At 39.1% G+C, this 16,814-nt stretch overlaps 1 protein-coding gene across 2 annotated transcripts in view; it reads right to left on the bottom strand.

Annotated features, from left to right (window-relative positions):
• Positions 1-15,058, bottom strand: part of LOC135101161 (putative GPI-anchor transamidase) — a 39,704-nt gene extending 24,646 nt beyond the window's left edge. The window contains exons 1-5 of one of the 2 annotated variants that reach the window (XM_064004707.1): positions 14,776-15,058; positions 12,392-12,540; positions 6,601-6,736; positions 1,826-2,034; positions 105-222 (exon numbers count right to left, since the gene is read on the bottom strand). In XM_064004707.1, coding sequence (XP_063860777.1) covers positions 105-222; positions 1,826-2,034; positions 6,601-6,736; positions 12,392-12,540; positions 14,776-14,832 — 669 coding nt within the window. In that variant the 5' untranslated portion in view covers positions 14,833-15,058. The remainder of the gene's footprint in view (positions 1-104; positions 223-1,825; positions 2,035-6,600; positions 6,737-12,391; positions 12,541-14,775) is intronic. The other variant, XM_064004706.1, reaches the window with a different exon arrangement.
• Between the last annotated feature and the right edge of the window lie 1,756 nt (positions 15,059-16,814).

Raw genomic sequence — 16,814 nt, 5'->3', positions numbered from 1 at the left:
ATGTGATTGCTTTCAAGTAAATTTCATACAGACTTCCCAAGGTGAGAAGGATTCTTAGCCCTTGCATTTAAATATGTCAATCATATGCACACCTCTGTACCTACCGAGAGTGAGTCTTCCCCCACCAGACTGGATGCAATGGCCAGGATGTTGGGAGAGTAGAAGTGCTCATACATGGAGGCTGCCTGGCAGGTGTCAATGATGAAGAGAATTTCATTGTACCTACAAAAATTAAAAGAATAGACAATTTATCCAATCCACCTTTTCGTGTACAATAGATTCCTAAGTATATTTTTTTACTATGTATTAAAAAATCAAAGCTAATGCAACTTTCTACTATGCAATGTCTACCGATTCTGATCCTGTCTATATCTTTCTGAGTCATCCATATATACACCTACAGAAGCATAATACTGGAATTTTTAGGTGCCAAGTATTATAATGTATTTGTTTTGAGATACAGATGACTTTGAGCTATAACTGCAAGCATTAGATTCATAGATGACTTGTTTTGTTGGCATCTGGAATCTTTTTGATGGAACACTGCACACTTCATTGTTACAATGAGGGTGTGCCACACTGATGTACATGGCCCAGTGATTGTTGGTGAGTGTCAAGCTGGGAACTTTTTCACATTTTGTTTTGGGGACAATGTATGTTGTCCATCAATGGCTGAAGCTACTCCACTGAAGCTAAAACATTATCTCCAGTGAATGATATTTCTTCATTGCTCTCAAAAATTTTCAATCCCTTCTCTAAGATTTTCTTACTAGTGGAGACAGTGATGTTAAAGGCAGTGGTTATAATTGTATAGCAACAGACACAGAAGTAGCAGTTGGGGCAGCAGAGACAGAAGCATAACTTGTATATGGAGTGCAAGGTGTGGGAGGTGAGGTGGCGGGAAGGACAGACCACAGCTGATGTGCCATGAAGCTATACACACACCCTCACATTGATCCCTGCTCTCAGCTAATATCTAGTGTGCTTTTGCCAACACCTCATTCCTTTGGGTAAGACTTCCTCTTATCCACTGTAGTGAAAGAGAGCAAAAAAGTAGGGAGTGGGTGAACACTAAGCAGGTACAGAAGTTGATGAAAGAGCATCACAAACTTCCTCCCTCTCTCAAAGCATGTACATCATACACAGAGGCTCTTCCTTGCCCCCACTCTGCTAGGCTGTGAGAGGAAACTTCCATACTCCACCATAAAGAAAACTGTTCCTCATAAATTTTCTTAGTTTCTTCTTAAATGAATATTTTTCTACAACCATCTCCTGCTTACAATGACTTTGACTGAGCGACTGATGTGAGCGGGGGCATTTAAATGGGTTTTAAACGGCATTTAAATATGGATGACATTATCCTGAATGCATTGTGAAGTACTAGACCTAAGGATGTCATGAAATGATTTTTGCATTTTTTTACATTTTTGGATTTCCAACTGTTGGTCCCCTTAACTTTTCAGTTTCTGTATTTTCTGTCTCACCACATACACACCTTTCCTTATTCTAAGTGCTTTCATTGGCTTATAAATCACTGGTTCATACTACTCATCAATAACTTTTGCATCATTATCTGACGACATCCCCTAACTTAAGAATATTTATCATATCTAATACTTTACTTTTCTTACACAACCAATCTATTTTCTTGATGAAAATGGTATTTCATACCAATTTAAGTTTAAAGCACTGCCATACTCCAATTATATACTTAGCTGTGATTTCTATCCTGTCTTGCTTTCTATTCTGAAACACAATGATAAATTAAATCAATGGAAGGAAGGAATTAAATTCCATTAAAGAAATGGTTATTAATATCAGTTACCTTTTCTTCTGCCACATCTGTTCAAAAGCATCAGCCAATTCGACGTTTGTGATTTCTTCTGAATCCTGAAATTTGAGGAAGCCATCTCCACCGTGACCAGTCATGTAGATCAGAATGTTGGAGCCGTCATCTGTCAGCAGCCGCTTGGACCTTGGAGTGCTGGGAGCCAGCCGGCCTGTCAACAGCCTCACAAAGTTTTCAACAGTTACCTGAAAGTTACATGATGCAGGCAATGAACTTCATTCCACTTGACACAGACACATCTTCTCTTCTACAGATTCTTCACTTCCTAATATTCCCTAGTTTAAATCTTCACTAGCACTTTCAAAGATTAAATTCTTTTTGGCTAATCTTTGCAATCACTGGACCAAAGTAGGATAGAGAGATAGTGACGTGGCCCACAAAAGGTACTTGAGCCTTCCATCACCTGAATCTCGTGCACTTTATATTTCTGCCCAGAAACATGCAAAGTCTGTTCTCCAACTAGCCAAAAACTCCTTCATTAATAGAAAGTGTCAAAATCATTCAAGATCTAACTCCCTTCGTGATTTCTGACACCTAGCCAAACATATCTCCAATAACTTTGCTTCATCCTTCCTTCCCTCCTTTATTTCAACTTGATGGTACCACTGCCATCTCATCTATTTCTAAAGATGAACTCTTCACTCAACCTTTGCTAAAAACTCTACCTTGAATGATACTGGGTTTGTTCCTCCCTCTCCTCCACCCTCTGACTACTTCATGCTACCCATCAAAATCCTTTGCAGTGATGTTTTCCATGCCTTTGCTGGCCTAAACCCTCAGAAGGCTTATGGACCTGATGGGGTCCCTTCTACTGTTCTCTGAAACATTGCCTCTGTGCTTGCACCTTGCCTAGTCAAACTCTTTCAACTGTCTGTCAACATCTACCTTTCATTCTTGCTGGAAGTTTGCCTACATTCAGCCTGTTCCTTAAAAGGGTGACTGCTCTAATCCTTCAAACTGCCATCCAATTCCTTTAATTTGCTGCCTATCTAAACTTTTTAAATCTATCCTCAACAGGAATATTCTTAACATCTATCACTTCACAAACTTCTATCTGATCATCAGTATGGGTTCCATCAAGGCTGCTCTACTGGTGATCTTCTGGCTCTCCTTACTGAGTCTTGGTCATCCTCTTTTAGAGATTTTGTGCTGTTGCCTTAGGCATAAAAGCTTATGATCACTTCACAACCAGTATGGGTTCCATCAAGGCCATTCTACTGGTGATCTGGCTCTCTTTACGGAGTCTTGGTCATCCTCTTTTAGAGATTTTGGTGAAACTTTTGCTGTTGCCTTGGACATATCAAAAGCCTTTGATAGAGTCTGGCACAAAGCTTTGATTTCCAAACTACCCTCTTACGGTTTCTATCCTTCTCTCTGTAACTTCATCTCAAGTTTCCTTTCTGACCGTTCTATTGCTGCTGTGGTAGATGGTCACTGTTCTTCTCCTAAATCTATTAACAGTGGTGTTCCTCAGGGTTCTGTCCTGTCACCCACTCTCTTCTTATTATTCATTAATGATCTTCTAAACCAAACTTCTTGTCCTATCCACTCCTACGCTGATGATACCACCCTGCACTTTTCCACGTCTTTTCATAGACGTCCAACCCTTCAGGAGGTAAACGTATCACGCAGGGAAGAACGCCTGACTTCTGATCTTTCTAAAATTTCTGATTGGGGCAGAGCAAACTTGGTATTGTTCAATGCCTCAAAAACTCAATTCCTCCATCTATCAACTCGACACAACCTTCCAGACAACTATCCCCTCTTCTTCAATGACACTCGACTGTTCCCCTCTTCTACACTGAACATCCTCAGTCTGTCCTTTACTTATAATCTGAACTGGAAACTCCACATCTCATCTCTAGCTAAAACAGCTATGAAGTTAGGTGTTCTGAGACGTCTCCGCCAGTTTTTCTCACCCCCACAGCTGCTAACTCTGTACAAGGGCCTTATCCATCCGTGTATGGAGTATGCTTCACATGTCCGGGGGGGTTCCACTCATACTGCTCTTCTAGACAGGGTGGAATCAAAAGCTTTTCGTCTCATCAACTCCTCTCCTCTAACTGACTGTCTTCAGCCTCTCTCTCACCGCCGCAATGTTGCATATCTAGCTGTCTTCTACCGCTATTTTCATGCTAACTGCTCTTTTGATCTTGCTAACTGCATGCCTCCCCTCCTTCCGCGGCCTCGCTGCACAAGACTTTCTTCTTTCTCTCACCCCTATTCTGTCCACCTCTCTAACACAAGAGTTAACCAGTATTCTCAATCATTCATCCCTTTCTCTGGTAAACTCTAGAACTCCCTGCCTGCTTCTGTATTTCCACCTTCCTATGACTTGAATTCCTTTAAGAGGGAGGTTTCAAGACACTTATCCACCAATTTTTGACCACTGCTTTGACCCTTTTATGGGACTGGCATTTCAGTGGGCATTTTTTTTTATTAGATTTTTGTTGCCCTTGGCCAGTATCCTTCCTACATATAAAAAAAAAAAAAAAAAAAAAAAAAAAAAATTGAATTTGAATTTTTTCTAAGATTCTTCTAATTTTTCTAACATAAAGATAAAAATATTGATCTGGATTTATATTTTCTTTCTTTTTGTTTAAAATATCATTATCATTATTGCTAGTATCAGAATTTTGGATTTATAAGTTATCATCGAATTGGGCGATAAATTTATTGCTAGTTATTGATTATCGGTTATCACCGATAAGGTTATCCTTATCGATTTATTGGTTATCATGATAAATTTTTTCATTATCGTGCCCAGCAATGTCCATGGTTAGGTTATGTTATGTTAGGCTAACTTAATGAGTGTCCTTATGGGGCATCCACAGGGGTCACAGCCCCCACAGTTAGGTTAGGTTTTGTGTTGCCTACCCAAAACTCAAAATTCCTACATCTGTTTGAGCAGATAGGGTAGATATTTGGCAAAAAAGACCTGGATCAATACAGGGAGATCTTGCTATGCAAGCATCCATTATATGAGAAACTGATGATATGCAATGTGTAAATTACTGACTATTTTCTTTACATGAGCATAAAAATCTGATGATACAAGCTTTAGTCTGAGGTGAGTAAAATTACAAAGTTTAAAATGCATGCCTTCCTGCACCCTCCTGCTAACACATCCAGGCTGTATGGTGATGTACGATGATTCAGATGCACAGGGACAAGTTTGTGAGCGGTGGAAGAGATCCGCACACCCCTCCCTTGTCCCTTAGCTACTATTCATTTCCTCACCAGTCCTCTTAAAAATTGAACTCTGTCTCTTAGACTCCCATTTTTATGGCCTCACTGCTTGTTATTATACTTGTACTTTATCATTTTGCTTGCAAGCATACTTACAATACAATACTAGTACAGTGTACAGTGCTACTGCTGATGTGTTTTTTCAATTGTGTCTTTGGTGCGGTGTTGTGTGTGACTGACCACATGGTGTATAGATTGTGCCTTATTTTGCCTCTCAAGTGCTAATTATGCCTCCCAAGCAGCCAATGATTCCATTGTGAGCCCCTGCAGTAAGACTTTGTGAGCTAAAGTACCAATAACACTTGTAGAGAAGGTAGAAATTGTTAAAAGGCACAAGAGTGGTGAGCGAATTACCCTCCCTGACATATTAGCTACACATTGGTGTGTTATGCACATTTTATATGTTTAATTAATATGAAAGCATGTTCTCTGTATGCTGTTTTCTCTTTCAGGTTGCTTTATCTATAGTTCTGTAATATAGACACATTTGCAGCATTTGGCATCATAAGTTTTAGCTTGAAAACTTACCTTTGACAGGGGTTATGGTACCTAACCTTTCTTTTGCCATGAGTTACATGTTTCGTTATACGAGAATTCACTATATGAGCAATTCAAATGGAACCTAATTGCTTATATCATCGGGACCTTCCTCTAGTTATAAAGAAATACCTCTTTTTCTTTAACAGTTCTGGAGATGAATTTTGATTCTCTCAGCATCTGAAGTGCAATTCTCTCAGCATCTGAAGTGGTAATCAGTAAACAGAAAAATTTCATGGACACCCATTTTGACAATTTCTTACCAAATCTTCACCCCATTCAAAATAATTTTCCTTCTACTTCCAGACATCTCAAAATAAAATATTTATTTAATAACTGCTTCATCATTGTGTTGTTTGCTTTCACAAGTTTGCCACACATTAAACTGGAAATGGAAGTGTGATACAGAGGCACTTACTACCACCCAGTAAGTGTCCACCCATGTCTACATTCAAGGTGTAAGATGCACGATGTGAGTGTAAGACCAATACTTCTGTTTTACTCTGGGTGTGTAAACCCATGTTATATGATACCAAAAATGGTCTAGGCCACATCACAAAGATAGTAAACAGACATGGAAAAAAATACATACATCATAAGCATTTTGTATAATGTACAGAGATAAGGAAGAATACTGGGCAAATGGATGGAGCTTAACAACTGTACTTGACAATTAATCTACTGCACATTCTCTGCAAGTGTTACAATAAGTAATCATACTTCATTTCTCAATGAACTTAGTCAATGAGTACAGTGTTTCAATTACAAAGGTTCATAACAATATTGTAATATAAAATGTGGCTGATATGTTCTTATAAAAGTTCATATTTTAGGTCTGAATTCAGTACAGACAAGTATTGAAAATAAATCATCCCACAGTGGTTTACACATTTGTAATTCTGACAATAACAACTTTGAATGTAAATCTACATCCTACGTATACTGAAACACCTGGGCCCACATACCTCATAACCACGGTAGTCCACCTCTACATCCTCACCATACACATTGATGTGCTGGTGAGCATTGTTGAACACTGTAGCTGGCCGAGGATTGCGGGGATTGCACGCCATGTCATCAGCCACCATCAAGATTATCTGACTGAAAAATTCCTTCGTCAAAAAGTTTAAATAAAGAAGCTTCATTTTATGATGACCCCTCATGCATTCTGACTGCCATTATCAGAAGTATGCTGTTACCTAAATAACCAGATAGCATATTTTTAAATAGTTAAATTAATCTAGGTGCATAACATGAAGGCAGAAGCATTAGTAGGAGAGATGTTTTGGATATCTGCATCCACATCCACAGATTATCTACATTTAAAAAAAATCTGCATACATATCTGCATTGGCAATGCAAGCAACATCCGCATCTATGTGCATGATATGAGAATGAGTATATTACTCAGCATACCATTAATGTACAAAATTCCTAGAAATATAAATACATGTATATATTCATAATCATACACTATTGGTAATTTGGTATTCTGAATAAAATTCTGAAAGAAAATATAGCCTATATAGATGAATGGCATTCATCATTACATTATTGGTATTCAAAATAATGAAAAAGAATATTGCTGTATAGCATTAATTTTTACTGTAGTGTTGGAATTTATATATTGCAAATTGACATTATTACAGCACTAGAGTACTACACATTTATCTGTGTTGTCCCCCAAGCAACATCCCACGTGAACAGTTATTCTGTGGTGATGGATTAATCAATGATGAAAAATGTAAGTGCCTTTATGCAGATGAAGTAGATAAACTTTTGTTTTTAAGAGTGGTTCACCTTTGGTAAAATTCAAATATGGAACAAATGTGCAGTGTGAGCCTGTGAGGTTCAAGTAATTTTGGTAAACTATATGTATAAACATTGATTTAAGGTTGCACTCATTTGAATTCAATGTAATTTTGGAAGTTGGGGAAAAGGGGTTGGTGTGATGCACAACAACATGGGTCCACATCCCACATCCTGGTAAAACATAGTTGGACTTATGTGGCTGAAAGTCATCTTTCACAATTTAAAATACATATTACTCGTACAGAATGAAAATCCCTTACACAAAATTCCTGGGACCAAAATGGCTGCAGATTTTGATTTTTCAAGTTTTTGGAATATTTCTATTTGCATCTGTAAAATGGGGCAGCTTGAGGATGGAAACCAAGCCTAAACATAACATCCATTTACATTTCATAATATTGCAGGATGTAGTTTTGTATAAATTTTTAATAATTTTTTTTTATACATAATACCATTAGAAAGATAAGACATCAGTCTCCACCCATGATGTCATGTTTTGATTAAAGAATTATGGTACACAGATCCACCCAAATTAAACTGTTAAACAGGATGAAGTAAAAAAAAAAAAAAAAAAACATTCATCTCATAGGCTAGCTGACTCTTCAGTCTCTTTCATTTTGCCATAATGTTGGATCTTTTGCTATTTTCTTCTGCTGTTACCATGACTTTTCTCCTCTGAACTTACTAACTGCATAATGCTAGTCATGTTACACTCACACATGGAGGTGAAATTCAGATCTTATGTAAAAATAATGTTTTGTCCTTATTCTATATAAGAAAAAAAATATCACTGCTTATAAACTTAAAGATAAAGGGAGCCCCAGACATTACAACTACATTAGGTGTGAGAAACTTGAGGAAGAGGGTACATCATCAATGACGTCAATTTCAGGAGGAGTATCTTAAGCAATTGAAGGACCTGGAAGCGGATGCTCTAGGGATGAGGAAGAACTGTGCTTGATGTTTTTTTTTCAATGCTTTTTGAAGTGCTTCATTAACGAAGGTTTTTGTTATAATAGTCTCTAATTGATTTTATACACTGACATGTTTTCTTGTTCAGTCATTAATGTACAGCTGCTCTAGTCCTTCAATAAGTCCATCACATGTTTTCACCATGTTATCCATGGACACCTTTTCCATTGATCAGCAAATGCTTTACCACCAAAGTCTTGTGGAGTGAGGTTGCAGTAGGAGGGGATGTATGCAGTTAGCAAGATCAGAAGGGCAGTTAGCATGAAAATAGCAGAAGACTGCAAGAAATGCAATATTGCAACAATGAGGGAGAGGCTGAAGACAGTCAGTCAGAAGAGAGGAATTGATAAAATGAAAAGTTTTTGATTCCACCCTGTCTAAAAGAGCAGCATGAGTGAACCCACCCCCCCTTAACATGTGAAGAATACTCCATACATGGATGGAGAAGACCCTATACAGCATTAGCAGCTGAGGGGGGATGAGAAAAACTGAAGATGACTCAGAATGCCTAACTTCATAGAAGATGTTTTAGCTAAGGATGGTGTGAAGTTCCCAGTTTTGATTATAAGATGTTATGACAACATCTAGCCCCTATTACAGCTGCCACTACTTTAGATCAGCTAGCCTACTATCCTCTTGCAGTGCAGCTTTGTGCAAAGTGCATACAACACGAATACAGGCAGTTGCTGCTCGCAACTAGCTATCAAGCCTCAAGAGGTTGTCATCCTGTTTTATCTAACCACAAGGAAGCAAATATGCACAACACCAACTTATTACAAAAGTTGAGAAAGAGCTCGCCAAGTCACATTTTGGGGAGCTCAGACACACATATGAGAGTATACTACCCTGAAGGCCACCTCCCCACAAGCTTACTACCCATTGCCAAGCAGGATGTTAAGTCCAGCCTATCTATAGTCCCTCAGACACAGGCTTGCACCTCCTGTTACCAATGCTGGGGCCTGGAGAGACTGTAGACAGCTGTACTCCAGTGGTAATACTATTCAGTCTTCTGGTGTTCAACATACAAGGGCATCAGCCAAGACCAGATGCATCTGATGAATACAAAGCACTCAAAACACAAGGGACACCAACAGACAGAGAAAGGATGGGATAAATACCTGCTCTCACACTCTCACAAGATGTCAAAACATACAAAAATCTCAGGTGGGGTCAACCAGGGCACTTCTCTGCCTTGGTTTAATGAGAGCAGCAAACACAGACAACCTCCCATGGGGCAAATCCTACCACCAACAAAGCCTCCTAAAAGAATTATCATATCCAGCACTCTAATATAGTCTTAACACTGCTAGCTCTCTGACCATGTCGGTTCCTTCTGAGGTCTCTGCACCAACAGACAGGAGATGCCAGCCCACAGCCCCACTCTCCCCAGGTTGGCGGGCAAGTGGTCACATGGGTGACGCAATACCACACTAGGATGATGCAATTTCTTTCTCTTACATATTCTAATTCACTAAAGGGGTAGCGGCAATTCAGTTGTTTCATTATAATTCTACTTTTACTCTTACAGATGTAGTGGTTTCAATATGGTAAAATGAAACAAAGTGGAAGAAACCAAATAATGAATATACTAGCCTACATGGTTTGCAGCCACAGACACACCAGACTCTTCTGCCTGTTTTTTTTCTCACTCTCTCTCTCTCTACCTCTCTATTCTCTCTATTCTTCTTCTATCACCAATGTTTTCTAATAAGCAAGATGCTCTGCATAACAAAGTAAAGGATAAACCAAGGATGTTCATTGTAGAAGAGGAAGGCAGTTAAGTGTCAATGAAGAAGAATAGATACTTTTTTGGATGGTTGTGTCAAGTTGATAGATAGAGATATTGAGTTTTTGAGGTATTGAACATTACTAAATTTACTTTGCCCCAATCAGAAATTTCTGAGAGATCATAAGTCAGGTGTTCTGACTTTCCTGCATGAACTGTTTACTTCCTGAAGGGTTGGACGTCTACAAAAAAGACATGGAAAAGTGCAGGGTGGTATGATCAGCATAGGAGTGGATAGGATAAAAAGTTTGGTTTAGAAGATCATTGTTGAATTAGAGGAAGAGAGTGGGTGACAAAACAGAACCCTGAGGAAAACCACTGTTAATAGACTTAGAAGAATAGTGGCTGTCTACCACAGCAATAATAGAACAGTCAGAAAGGAAACTTGAGATGAAATTACAGAGAGAAGAATAGCAGCCATAGGAGGGTAGTTTGGAAATCAAAGCTTTGTGCCAACCTCTATCAGAAGCTTTTGATATGTCTAAAGCAGCAGCAAAAGTTTCATCAAAAACCGTAATAGAGGATGACCAAGACTCGGTAAGGAAAGCCAGAAGATCACAAGTAGAGCGGCCTCGATAAAAACCATACTGGCAATCAAATAGAAGGTTGTGAGGTGATAAATGTTTATCTTCCTATTGAGGATAGATTAAAAACTTCAGACAGAAAGGCAGAAGATTAAAGCAATAGGATTGTAGTTTAAAAGATTAGAGCAGTCACCCTTTTTTGGAACAGGCTGAATGTAGACAAACTCCCAGCAGGAAGGAAAGGTAGATGCTGATAAACAGAAGTGCAAGCATGGAGGCACAGTTTCAGAGAACAGTAGGAGGGACCCCATCAGGTCTATAAGCTTTCCAAGGGCTAAGGGCAGTGACGGCATGGAAAACATCACTGCGAAGTGATGAAGTAGTTGGATGGTGAAGGCCAGAAATCAAGAGGGATGTTAGATCTTGAAAGATTCTGACACTTTCTATTAATGAAGGAGTTTTTTGGCTAGTTGGAGAACAGATTTTGCATGATTCTGGGCAGATATACAAAAAGCATGAGATTCAGATGATGGAAGGCCCAAGTATCTTTTGTGGGCCACCTCTCTATTATGTACAGCACAAGAACAGGCTGTGTTCGGAAAGTTTAGGTTGAGAGAAAGAGTGAGGAATGTATGCCTCCATGCCAGGCATTATTACCTCTGTTATGTGCTCAGCACACAGAGATGGGTCTCTGACATGGAAGCAGTAGTCATTCCAAGGAAAATTAGCATAATACCTCCTCAGGTCCCCCCTCAATTAGCAGAAGCAAAATGCCAGAGGCACCTTTGCTTTGGGGGATCCTGAGGAGGGACTGGAGCAATAGGACAAGATACAGATATGAAGTTGTGATCTAAGGAGCCCAACAAAGAAGAAAGGGTGACAACATAATCAGAAAGATTAGAGGTGAGAAAAAGGTCAAGAATGTTTGGAGTGTCTTCAAGATAATCAGGAATACAATTAGGGTATTGCACCAGTTGCTCTAGGTCTTGGAGGATAGCAAAGTTAAAGGCTAGTCCACCAGTATGGTCTGTGAAGGGAGAGGAAAAGCCAAAGATGGTGGTGAACATTGAAGTTTCCAAGAATGGAGATCTCTACGAAAGGAAAGAGAGTCAGGATGTGCTCCATTTTGAAATTTAAGTAGTGAAAGAATTTTTTATAGCGAGAGGTGAGAGGTATACAGCACAGATTAATTTAGTTTGAGAGTGAATTTGTAGTTGTAGCCAGATGGTGAAAAATTCGGAGGATTCAAAGCATGGGTATGGCAGTAAGTTAAGTTGTTGCACGCACGGAAGCAACATCCAGCTTTAGATTGAAAAGAAGGATAGAGAAAGTAGGAGGAAACACAGAAGGAACTACTGTCAGTTGCCTCAGACACCTGTGTTTCAGTGAGGAAAAAATGAGGTTTAATAGAGGAGAGGTGGTGTTCTACAGATTGAAAATTAGATCTATCATTTTATCAGATATATTTTTGCTACAAAATGTCTCCAATAACTACTCTATGTTTTTGGTATAGAGAAAATATATGAATATATGGCTCTGATTCATTAATGTTTTTTTGCAAATCATGGTTTGCTTGTATATGCATTCACAATTTTTCATGATGATTTCAGTTTACCTAAACACTTTTAAAGACTAAAAATTATGGCACAAAATACCACTTACCTATCTGGAATACCAAGTCTCTTGACTGAGCGGTACATGGATAGCACATTTGCAACATGACGATAATTGAACCAAAAGCGGGAGGTGTCCACCAGCACAGCCCAGTTGTTGGTGTGCGTTTTCTCTGAGGTCTCAGAGACACCTTGATCCTGTTGCAACAAATGAAGTAGTAATGCCTTATTTCAACTAATGATAATAAGATGTCCCCTAAAGTTTTGTTAATCAGCTCCAGGCAGGCAGGATTAGGTCAACAAAAAATGTTCCATAAACATGCTTTTCTGTACTGTCTTTGTAAATTCTATGTCATTTAATTTTGAAAGGGAAGTGCACTGGTGTGTTGTGTGGTTGGTGTGGTGATGCAACATCTGTGCTGTTACCATACAGATAGATATGTATCTACAGTATGCAGATGATACAGTGCTATTAGCTGATTCTGAAAAAAAAAATACAAAGCCTGATAAATAGTTTAAAAAAAAATACAAAGCCTGATAAATAGTTTAAAAGAAGCATGTGAAAGAAAAACTCTAAAGAAACACCAGAAAGACTGAAGTTATAGGAATAACAAAAAGAAAAGAGAAATAGAAGATAAATCTGAATAGTCAATACTAAGTTATTAAACAAGTGGAGAATTTTAAATACTTAGGGAATTTGATAACAGAGAATGCAGACTGTGAAAAAAAAATAAATAAAAACAAGAATAGCTTTCACAGAAACAGCACTTGATAGGATGAAAAAGATATGAACAAACATCACTATGAATACTTATGAAATTAAGAGTAAAAATCCTGAAATCTTACTATCAACATTAATGTATGGTTATGAAGTGTGGACAGTGAGTCCTCTCAATAACATTTATCCACTATTTGGTAAATTACTAGATTAACAGCATGGCTCTATTTCCTATTTTTTTTTGGCTTCTATCCCCTACAATGTTGGGGACCTGGTGGGAATGTGGGGTTTTTGGTTGAGGAGAGCTAAAATAAGCCCAAATGTTGCCTCTTGCCACCAAAAACAAGTAGGGAGCTGCCTGCTGGTGGTGTTATGATGACCGCCATGTTCGTTCCCATAGGTATCATTGGCAAGACCAAGATTGAGAACATGGCAGCCATCATAACACAGCAGCAGGCAGCTCCCTACTTGTTTTTGGTGGTAAGAGGTGATATTTGGGCTTATTTTGGCTCTCCCCACCCAAAAATCCCGCTTTCCCACCAGGTCCCCAACATTGTAGCAAATAGAGCCGTGCTGCTAATCTAGTAATTTACCCACTATTTTGAGGACTCTTTACTGAACATTCACCTACTTGATTGAGCTCCCATAACTAATAATGTGTAGGGTGTATGGGGCAGGTTAGTAAATGCATTGGTTAATCTGGATATCACATCCATGTTAATACAAGCACAAAACTCACATATCATGTAGAAGGTTCGGTGACCTTGCCATATACATAAAAAAAAAAAAAAAAAATGGGGGGCCACATCTAGTACGACTGTAATAGCACTTGTGTGGAAAAATTTGACATTTTTTAAGTCCAGCAAGCTCTGCACCAGTCAAGAGTAAACACTGAAATAATTTTCTTTTGATTATAAATGGGATTTGTGGGGTAGTGGCATATTAAGATTTTTTGGTATCTATGCAGCTGATCCCTCTAATCATGTGCTGCCACTCGTGAGGCCATTCCTTAGGCCACCAATTATGACTTTTTGTGGTAGTTTTGTTACACTTATCATTTGTTTTAGAGATGTATCAGGCATTCTGATAGAGGCTCACTGTCATTTGTTAATGTGGCTATCCAGTGGAGGGAGGTGAGGCAAAAAGTGCTAGTATTCGGCATGAAAAAGTCACTATGTGGGATATTTAGCAACAGCAATGTTTAAGATGCAATATACAGATGTAAAGACGAGGTTCCATGTGTTTACTGATGAAGCCGCCAATATGTATCCACCTCCATCTCCCTAAGAAGCTCTACACCACACTGGTAAGGCATAAGGGTATAATTTTTGAGGTCTCGTTAGTTTAGATTATGCTAGGTTAGGTTAACATCCTAGCATGAGGGTCCAGGTGGGGGGCTAGGCTAGGTTAACGTACTAGTAGGACACAGGCCCTACCGGTTAGGTTAGATTAGGTAAATTCGAAATATTAATGTTAATTTTCTTAGATTTTTGAACGCCCCCTCAAAAAAAAAAAAAAAAAAAAAGATAAACTCGATTCCCCAAAGATCCCCGAGCTTGAGTGACGGGTTAGGGCAGGGTTGGGAGGGAGGGAATGGGGGTTTCTGGCTTCTAATCAAGAAATACCAATGAACTTAACATTACTTGCAAGCTTTTATAAAATTCATGACACTGATCACTGTCTCAAAGTACAGATGAAAGAGACACAATACTTGCCCCGTGTGCCAAACTAGAGGCGAGGCACAAGGCAGTCAATGTCCACACCGTCTGCATGATTCTTGATGGTTCACTGCTTATTCCCACACTTATCGGGTTGCTCCACTTCCACTATTTCCCTATTCTTGCGGTGTAGGATAGAGAAGGTGTGCAGTTTATGCAGCCTTTCCAGACTGACGTGTGTCTCCAGGTAGACCTACTATTTTGAAAACTGTACACAGAACCATATCCTTGCCTGACGGCAACTTGCCGGGCAGCTGATACTGGGAGTCACGCGGCTTAGCAACGGCACCATAAATCACTGCCTTGGTCTTCGCCTCTGTCTTTTCTGTTCCTTTTTAGGCTTATATTTCATCGTTCTTCCACATAAGCTGAGTATTATATTTAATCTTCGTGAGTAAATGAACTGCAGTATTTCTCCTATGTGTTGTCGTCTAAGCGGTTGGTTTATTTATTTTTCGTAATCATATCCTGTCCTCTTTAAATTTAAAGGCGTCTTCTTCATTCCTCACAAGGGCTTAGAATTTTAGCTCGTTGGAGTTCCGCCCACTTGACCACTGAAGAGCAGACCAGCGGAGTTGTCTGGCGTGCTGCCCAATGAAAAAGTGTCGTACATTTTTCATTGGCAATGTGCCCCTCACAGAGACCGCAGTAGCCTTATCCTTAACGGTAGGGTGCTAATTATCCCCCCTTTCCTGGGTAGTATGACCACTTGTTATTCTGCCTACTTCATTCATCTTCTCCATTTCTTCTTTCTTCTTACTTATTTTATCTTCTCTTCCTTCTTCTTTCTTGACAATACAATATATATTGTGGTGTGGTGTCACAATACAATATATATATTGTGGTGTAGTGTCACAATATATATTGTGACGTTCATGTCTCTTGGAATAATTTCAACAGAGATAATTTCTTTAACAAAATAGAACAATATACTTTTCATAGGATATACGTTTCCTATAAATGTCATTTTAAGGTTTTACATTATACATTTTTGGTCATATTTTCTCTAGGGTTTATGAAATGACGCGTGTGATTTGCTGTTTGTGTAAACTCCGCTCACTTATCCATAAATTCCGCCCACTTTCCTCTAACATAACTGTTTTTGCTCAAAGGGCAAACCTATGGCAAGATTGGTTTGCTTAGGTTTGCTTCTGGAAGCCAAACCTATCGATGCGCAGAAGCTGATGAGCAGTAGATAGCATATCTACTCCTAGTTATGCAGTTTTGGACCACGAAGAATGCGCCTAAGCAGGAGCGAGGCCAAAGGCCAAGCTCCCATGAGGGAAGGGGGAGGCGTTCTAATTTTGTTACGGCTTATCTCTGCGACCAAGCGCTCCGCCTGGCCCCTGAAGGGTACAGCGATGATTTGGCCAGGAGCATTTTTTGGTGTCCATATAAAAATTGCGATTTCAGTTTCAGAAGCATCCCCTAGTAGGTAACTTTTGATGGCGCATCTTTCTTATAGCATTTTTTTTTTTTTTTTTTTGTCAGACCACCATTTTGCCATATTTTGCATATTTCGACTTAACTGCATGTGAGCGAAGGTTTATGCTTGACAACTCACGCAACTATCACCTCATCACTACAGATCGAGCTCGAGCGCGCAAAATACGCGAATTATATGCCATAACTCACGTCATATACGGGATAGCCAGTTTTGGTTGACACCATCAGACTCAGCAGTGACTGTAGAATCGAGATGTATTGTAAAAACTTGACAAGACAAAAAAGAAAAATGGTATTACGACGAGCTGAACTGTGAAGGCGTAAAAACGATGTTTATAATGTTTTGTTTATGCTCGCTATTTTCAACAGTTAATCACTGAATGCTGAAATATATTATTGCATTAAGTAGGAAAAAACACTCATGAACATGACAGTGTGATCAGAATGCAGATAAAGCTCCACATATTGAAGACAGAGTCATTTACAGTAACATGTCACTCGCCGCAACCATCTCTGTGACGCGACACTTGGTCTGGCGTGTGCAAGCAGGATTTGATGACCAAGGCCCGTATGAATAAACACTTTGAAAG

The sequence above is a fragment of the Scylla paramamosain genome, chromosome 6, assembly GCF_035594125.1.
Source record: "Scylla paramamosain isolate STU-SP2022 chromosome 6, ASM3559412v1, whole genome shotgun sequence".
Taxonomy (NCBI): Eukaryota; Metazoa; Arthropoda; class Malacostraca; order Decapoda; family Portunidae; genus Scylla; species Scylla paramamosain.
Note: the sequence above shows the minus strand (reverse complement) of the source record. Positions and strands in the feature narration are given on the sequence as shown.